The sequence below is a fragment of the Pteropus vampyrus genome, unplaced genomic scaffold, assembly GCF_000151845.1.
Source record: "Pteropus vampyrus isolate Shadow unplaced genomic scaffold, Pvam_2.0 Scaffold72, whole genome shotgun sequence".
NCBI classification, from domain to species: Eukaryota; Metazoa; Chordata; class Mammalia; order Chiroptera; family Pteropodidae; genus Pteropus; species Pteropus vampyrus.
In genome coordinates this window covers 1,938,105-1,945,937 of record NW_011888853.1, presented here as the reverse complement: position 1 = coordinate 1,945,937, position 7,833 = coordinate 1,938,105, and the positions used below count along the sequence as shown (strand labels likewise).

At 51.2% G+C, this 7,833-nt stretch overlaps 1 protein-coding gene across 9 annotated transcripts in view; it reads left to right on the top strand.

Annotated features, from left to right (window-relative positions):
- SLC25A19 (solute carrier family 25 member 19) overlaps positions 1-7,833 on the top strand; it is a 31,325-nt gene that overhangs the window by 18,586 nt on the left and 4,906 nt on the right. For 3 of the 9 annotated variants that reach the window (XM_023531678.1, XM_023531676.1, XM_023531677.1), the window contains exons 2-4: positions 4,177-4,346; positions 4,532-4,687; positions 6,022-6,181. In XM_023531678.1, the coding sequence (XP_023387446.1) occupies positions 4,215-4,346; positions 4,532-4,687; positions 6,022-6,181 (448 nt within the window). In that variant the 5' untranslated portion in view covers positions 4,177-4,214. Of the gene's footprint in view, positions 1-680; positions 920-4,176; positions 4,347-4,531; positions 4,688-6,021; positions 6,193-7,164; positions 7,826-7,833 lie in introns of those variants that run through there. The other 6 variants (XR_002780836.1, XM_023531674.1, XM_023531681.1 and 3 more) reach the window with 5 other exon arrangements.

Here is a 7,833-nt window from a genome sequence, read left to right as displayed (position 1 = left end):
AAGATTGACCTTGAGTTGGTTAATCGAAGGTTCGTGATGACTCTATGGCGGTTCATTAGGCTATCTTTACTTTTGTACATATATGAAATGTTTTTAAGTTGTGTGGTAACAAATGTTTTTAAACTGTGCGTCAAAATGATTGCACAGATGTGAAAAACGCAATTAAAAATCAGGAAGAAATACTGTCTTGCAAAATGCTGACGCTACTTGCGTTGAGTCATTTCCACATCTTCTGTAATGTGTCTATATATTTTTATAATGAGAAATTACACATAATAAACCCCAGTGGGTAATAAAATCTCTGTATTTTTGCCGTCCTCTTCCTGGTCTTAAAAACCCACCTATTCTTTTCCCCATGTCCTCTAGGTTTTTGCTAAACTTTCCTCCATCTTCCCCAAGTTTACGTTATCTGTTTTGAAGAAAGCGGGTCAAGTTCAGCTTTCCCTAATCTTGCAACCTCGCGCAGGCTGATCGGAGGCACTCGCCACCGAGCGCCGACCCCTCGAAAGGCGGAGCCGGGCTTAGGTGTCCCCTTCCCGCTGACGTAGGGTCGACATCCGCGCGAGCGCAGGGGGACTACATCTCCCAGGAGGCTCTGCGCCCCGCAGAGGGACGGCCTTGGTGGCGAAGGACTACATTACCCACACACACCTTGCGGGAGGCGTTGGCCGGTGGGCGCCTGGGCAACCATTGGTCCCGCGTCTGTCGGAAGCTGCGCAGCGATTAGCCCAGGAGCCAGTCAGTTACTGCCCAGCGCGGTTGACTTTTGCTGTTAGACTGCGAGAGGCGGGAGGGAGAGAAGGGCAAGGACTGCTGGGCAGCGCCCTCCAGCACTGGTGAGTGACCTCCACCTCTGCCCTCCTGGCCGTCCTCCCGGGGACTTGCACCCTCGCTCCCCGGAGGGAGCGCACACGCGCAGGTATTCACGCGGGGGCGGGGACCGTACGCACATGTGTCACGCCTGACCTGAGAAGCATCTTCAGGGACGCAGGAGGCAAACCCCGCACGCAGCCGAGGCACCTGTACACACGGGTGCCTACCTCGCGGGCGCCTTCTCAGACTCGGGGAGAAAAAAAACCACGCCCTGAAGCACACCTGGACACCTGCGTCCACACGCGGGGACATCTGCGGAGACCCGTAGCTGAACACGTGGGCATGTGAACTCACGAGCTCACGGCGGGCACCTGCACACCCGAACACCAGGTGCTTCCTCAGTAAGAGCAGGGGTGGCGAAGACAAACTCCCACACACACCCCACCCACCCCACCACTCACGCCAGGGGCCACGCATCTTCTGGGTGCTGTTTACATATATATTTTTATTTTGTTTTGTTTTGTCTCTTTAGATAAATATCGAGGCTCATTGGTACGAGGAGGAAATTTTGAACAGCAGAAAAAGTAGGGCCTCGATTGGACTTTGTTTAGCAAGCTCTTTTACTTTTTACTTTTTTTATAAACTTGTCGCATAAGGCTCCTTGCCTAACCCTGGCAGCAATCTCCGCTGGGCAGGGCAGACATTATGCCCGTTTGCCAGAAGAGAAAAATGAGCCCAGGTTAAATAAACCTGCCCAAGATTCATGGGAGAGGCAGATCTGAACTTAGGCTTCTTGATCTGAGGTCTAAGGTTGTGTCTAGCAATGCAGAGCTGCTTATAGAAATGCCTCCTTCTCTTGCGACAGCAAGGAACTGGCTCGGTGTGACCTGGGCAGTCCCTGGGCAACGTGCAGAGAGGCTTTGCCTCTCAGTCATCTGCCCCCGTGTTTAAATTGCTCCTCACAGGTGCCTGGGGAGATGCGGCTTGAGTCAATGTCACAGGGAAGTTGATAAGAAAGGCTAGGTCTCCTCCTTTGAGGGAATCAGAGAAGGTACCAAGGAATTGGCATGTTCCTGGCAGGGGTCAGGGGTTTCATGCCGTTAGACTTTTAATACAGTGTGATTTTAGAAGGCTTGGCTGGCAGAGTCCCATGGAAATGTGTTGGTTTTCAGGGTGGATTGGAGCGCTACTTTGGTACTTTCAGAAAAGTGAGGACTTGGGGCCGAGGGAGTGGCAGGGGCAGAGTTCCAGGGTGGGTGAGTTGAGAAAAAGAGTCGATGCTGTGGGGGAGATTGTCACTGTGTGGGCAGGACCTGGGTCGATTCTGAGGTCTCTTCTAAAATCATTTTATATTTAATTTTAGTGGGGGTTTTGGGGGAGCCACAACAAATCCAAATGATATAGAATGGTACAAAGAAAAAGGGAGAAATCTCCCTTCCCTCTTGCCAACCCTACCCCCACAGGTAACTTCCCAACTTGTTGGTGTGTGTGCATCGTCACACGCTTTTCCCCTATGCGTTACACAGCTATGCAGAGCATATGTAGGTCTTGCTGAGTTTTTTCCTCCCCGGTAAATATGGGGTTATACTAGACATTCTGTTCTGAAACCTGCTTTTTTTCATGTTTCAATCTATCACGGACATCTTTTTAAATGTGTATGTAGCTCTGTATCATTCTTTTTAATGGCTGAATAGTATTCCATTGCATGGGTGCGACTTAGTGTATTTATCCATCCCAACCTTGATAAGCATTTGAGTCATATCCAATTTTACAAACAGTGATGCCATGCATGACATTTTACACATCTATACTAGTATTTCTCTAGAACAATGGTTCTCAACCAGGGGCAGTTTTGCGCCCTAGAGGGCATTTGTAAATATCTGGAGACATTTTTGATTGTCACATGGGAGTGTGATGGTTCTCACGTCCATGGGCAGAGAACCAGGGTGCTGCTAAATATCCTGCAATGCACAAGACAGCTGCCAGCTACAAAGAATTATCCATTCTAGAATGTCCATAGTGCTGAGGTTAAGAAACTCTGCTATAGCTAAAAATGGAATTAGATATTTCTAAAATAAATTTATATTTTTAAAAAACCATAGTACTCAAATGGTGACACAGCTACCCCATGGAATGTTATTTAGCCATTTCAAATGATGTTTGCGTAGGTCTTGTAGCAACATGGAATCATGCTTATGACATTTTGTGTTTTAAAAGCCATGTACACACACAAAATGAAAAGCCAGACAGGAATATGTAAAGTGAAAAGTGTTAAGATAGTGGGATTTCCCCCCGCCCACATTCTCTTTCTGCAAGGTCACATTACTTCTAGAATCTAAAAGTTACTTTAATCATTTGTTCATTAGTTGCTTTTAGAGCTTTGGGGTGTGCCAGGCCCTGTGCCAGTCTCTGGAGATCCAGCTGTAAGGAGGCTGAGTCTCTGCCCTTATGGAGCCCACCTCCTGCGGGTGGAGGGGACAGAACACACAGTAGCAAGTGCTATGAATGCTGGCAAGGACAGAAGTGCAACTCCGGGAGGGGGTGCTTTATAGCTGAGGCCTGGAGGTTGAGAGGAGCTAGCCGAGAAGAGCAGGTGGGGGCGGGGGCTGCGTTTCCGACATGGGGAACAGCAAGTGCCGAGGTGAGGCGGGTAGACAGGAACTCGAGCAGCCTTTCTGGGAACTGCTCAGAAGCACGGATCCCATCCCGGCTGAAGAGACTGAAGAGTGGTCCAGAGTGGGGTTGAGGGGGTCAGCGGGGATCAGCGGGGATCAGCTGGGCCCGGGAGCATCACTTCATAGCATAGCAGGCCCCGCTGCTGTGCGTGCGCCTCAGGTGTGTGCAGAGGACGGGAAGGGAAGTGCAGACGGGCTGGGAGTGTGTGTAGGGGGTGCGGGGGGGGGACCTGGGCTCTTCCTTTGGATCGTGCGGGCTTGTTAGGGGATCGTTCCTGGAGACTGCATGTCTGACGGCCCCCCTCGGCACGCAGCTGGAGCTGCTCTGCTCTCACGCTAAGGCAGCCAGAGATCACGCCAGTTGATCTCTGGAAGTGAATGATTTCCGACCAAGTTCATTCATGAGATCAACAAATATTATAAACACTTACTTACTATGCTGAACAAGGATGAACAGATGAGACCAAGGCCATGTTTTCATAGGCTTGAATTCTATTGGGTGAGAGAGACAAGAAACAGATGGATGGAATAAATGTCTAGTATATAACTGCTGTAAAGAAGAATAAAGCAGCCTACGGAGATGAAACGGGACGTGGGCGCTGTTTTAGATGCTGCTCCAAGCAGGTGATGTGTGAGCAGAGACCCTAAGAACTTGCTCTGGTGTTTACTGCATGTCTCTTGCATTTAGCTTGAAACGGATGGACGTCGTATGGGCCAGAGGCAGGGATGGTCGGCTATGACCCCAGAGCAGATGGCAGGAATATCTCCAGTTTCGAGGTGGCAGTGGCTGGGTCTGTATCTGGACTTGTCACCCGAGCGCTGATCAGTCCCTTGGATGTCATCAAGATCCGTTTCCAGGTACCCTTACCCCACGTTTTTTCCGTGTAATAGGCCGGAAGACAAGTTCGCTCTTGCCAAAGCAGTTCCTAAGAGCTTGAAACTTTGTCAAGGAGACGCCTTCGTTGGCTTCGTTACCTTTTCTGAAACTTCTTCTCACCCACCGCTGCCCGCATCGTCCTGACCTTTGCAATTTTGATTCCTAGCTTCAGATTGAACGCCTGTCTCGCAGTGACCCCAATGCAAAGTACCATGGGATCCTACAGGCCGGGAGACAGATTCTACAGGAGGAAGGCCCGACGGCGTTCTGGAAGGGACACATCCCAGCCCAGCTTCTCTCCATAGGCTATGGAGCTGTCCAGGTAGGTGGCAAGGGACCCGCCAGGCCCCTGGGGTTGAGTTGCTCAGTGGGGGAGCACAGGGACACTGCCTGGGGTGGGGCAGCAGCAGGCGGTCATCACACTTCTCATTTGTCTTAACTGGGAACCTGCCTGACGAATTGAAGACAGAGTCAGACTGAGCTGCGCCATAGGCATCTCCCCCCGCAGACCCCCCACCCAGGGTCTTAGCACCAACTGCGTATTTGGTCTCACACCGAGAAGACTGTCCTGGTACCGCACTCCCAGTGGGGCTTGACACATGGCGATACGATGCTTGCTTTTCACTTTTCAAAGTAGCGTTTTCACATCCTTGCTTCCTTCGAACTTGCCAACAGCATTGTGAAGAAGCTAGAGCAAGCGTTATGAGGATCAGAGAGGTTAAGCAAGCTGCCCGAAGCCACACAGCCTGCCAGGGGCGGGGCTGGCACTGGAAACCAGCTATTGACTCTTGCCCACGCATTCTCGAGCTGAACACCGGCTCATTTCACGGTGCATAACACGCGGTGGTGCCGTAGTGGTACCGGTGGCAGCCAGCCCTCGCACAGCACGACTCATGGGCCGGTCCTGTTTTAAGCACTCTACACCTGCTACCTCACAGCAGTTCTCTGAGGCAGGTTCTTGTGGTCACTCCTATTTTCCAGATGAGAAGACTGAGGCAGAGAGAGCTTAAGTAATTAACCCAGCCAGAGTCACTAGCTAGAAAGCGGCAGAGCCAGGATTCTCACCGGGGCAGCTAGCTCCACCGTCGTCCCTGCCTGCAAGTCCTGTGACACCACGGCAATCGCTCAGGGCGGGCGTGCGCCGTGTTGCTGTGCCCCTGCCCTCCCGCCCTGCAGCCGGCACACAGGTGCTGCAGCATGATGACCAGACACAGTGACTTGTGCTCTTGGGACCCCGAGCCATCTTCAGGTGGCTGGAGGAAGATCTGAGCATAAGGGGGGTGGCACCAAGGGACATGGGATCGGTGGGATCTCCCCAACAGAGCTGCTCCAGGGCACACCGTTTCCCCAGCGGCACACACTGCTCGCTGCTGGGGGTCCGTCCCTTGCCGAGAATCAGATAACGGCCACCTTTTCCCAGATCTCAGGAAAGTAAGTTAATGAGTAGCATTTTCTGATATAAAATTTTTCTCGTATATGTTCTTAACCCTTTGCTACTTGGCTCAACTCCCGTAGCGTATAAAATGGCATCCGAGCCGCACAAAATTATGTTGATTGCATTCCGTCACTGCTCAGGACGATCTCCTCATCCCTAGCACTGGGCCCCGCCTGGGGCATGGCGGTGTCTGTCACTGACTTTGTCACGCGCTCCTGCAGTTTCTGTCGTTCGAAATGCTGACCGAGCTGGTGCACAGAGCCAGCGTGTACGACGCCCGCGACTTCTCAGTGCACTTCGTGTGTGGCGGCCTGTCGGCCTGTGCGGCCACCCTCGCCGTGCATCCCGTGGACGTCCTGCGTACCCGCTTTGCAGCTCAGGGTGAGCCCAGGGTGAGTGGCCGGGACAGAGAAGGGGTGCCCGAGTGATGGACGGTGGCCCGGAGGCTGGGCTCTTTCCCTGGGAGAGGCTGGTGTTTTCAGCCCATCGTCAGCCCGTTTGTAAAACCTGTCGCTGTGCTCAGCCCCCTACGCGGTCTCGTGGTCTCACGGCCTCACCGGGGAGGCAGAACCTCCAGGTGGGAATCAGAACAAAACCACACAGCGGAGTGGACGGGGAAGGCGTGGGGGGGCGTGAGACGTGAGGTCGTATCGCTGTGTTGTTGTGAGAATGTTTTCGGTTTCCACAGAGTGGATTGGAGGAAGTGGTGTGACTGAGTCGGACTCAGGGAAGAACTTACTGAGTGAAAGCGAGGGATCAACCCCTGAAGCAGACCTCCCACCATGCTCTCTGTTTCCTGGACGGACATGAGAATAATATCGCGCATGCGTGCGTGTGCGTGCGTGTGCGTGCGTGCGTGTGTGTGTGTTTTCCACCAAGAATAACTTTTCTACTGTCTCCCTTCTACTTTCGGATGTCGTTGGTGGGGAATGACACTTAGCTTAAGGATTTGATCTGGGACCAATTAGGAATAACCGGTTTCAGTTCTGTCGATTTCATCGAGTTGCCCTGGGTGGACATCTTCGGTCAGGAAAGTCCTTTTTTTCGGAGACATCCTGATGCCTTTTTTGGTTGAGGAGGGCAGAGTTCCCTGGGAACAGTCTGGAAGAAAATGATTGTAGCACGAGAGCTAGATGACGCTTCGGTGGAAAATAGAGGTTTGGGGTGACAGCCCTGGTGGAGAATTGAGTTGAGGGGCCCTAGGAGCCGAGCGGGGAAGTGGAAGGGATGGGCGTTTACAGATGGGGAGGACAGACCGACCTGGGCAACATGGCAGCTGCTGGGGTCAAGAAAGATGGCTGGTGACAGTCCTTCAGTTTCTGTTGTGGGCGTGCCATGATCTTCTGCTACTTTCCGACCCGTAGTGAGAGTCTGTGGAAAAGAAAAAGCGAGAAGAGAGAGCAGCCGGTCACCTCTCCGGCTTAAGATGATTGAGACACTGGCTTCTGGGTTCTGGAATGACGAGAAAATTGTCTTCGTGAAAGTGAGGGGAAGAGACCCATTTAAAAACTGCAAATCTCCACCTTCCTTAAACTAATAGCATTCATATTGTAAACCTCACTTTACATTTTTTAAAAAATCAACACCATATAAAGTGTATACAGATTAAAAAGACAGGGAGTTCTTCATGAATTATAACAAAACAACAGCCACACCCGATTCCGATCCCCAGAGGCAGCCGCTTTTAATACTTGTAGCTGTTTCTTCCATTATTTACTTCCCGATTCTGAGTAACGTGCTTCTACGACTGTATCTCTCTTTTTTCTTTTTCTTTTTTCTTTTCTCTTCTCTCCCTTCTTCTACTCCCTCCTTCCTTTCTATTCGTAGACATGAACTACTGGCTGCTACTATGAGACGAGGATTTAGCTCTCACCCCCACCTCGTGTGTGCTGGAGCTTCCTCCCACCTCGTTATAGTGCAACCGACAAGGAGATTTTGGCTAAACCAGTATTCAGTGTTCCTACTATTTTGATTACGTAAATGATGTGACTTCTGAGCCTTAAAATATATTATGACGACATTTTCTTTTATAG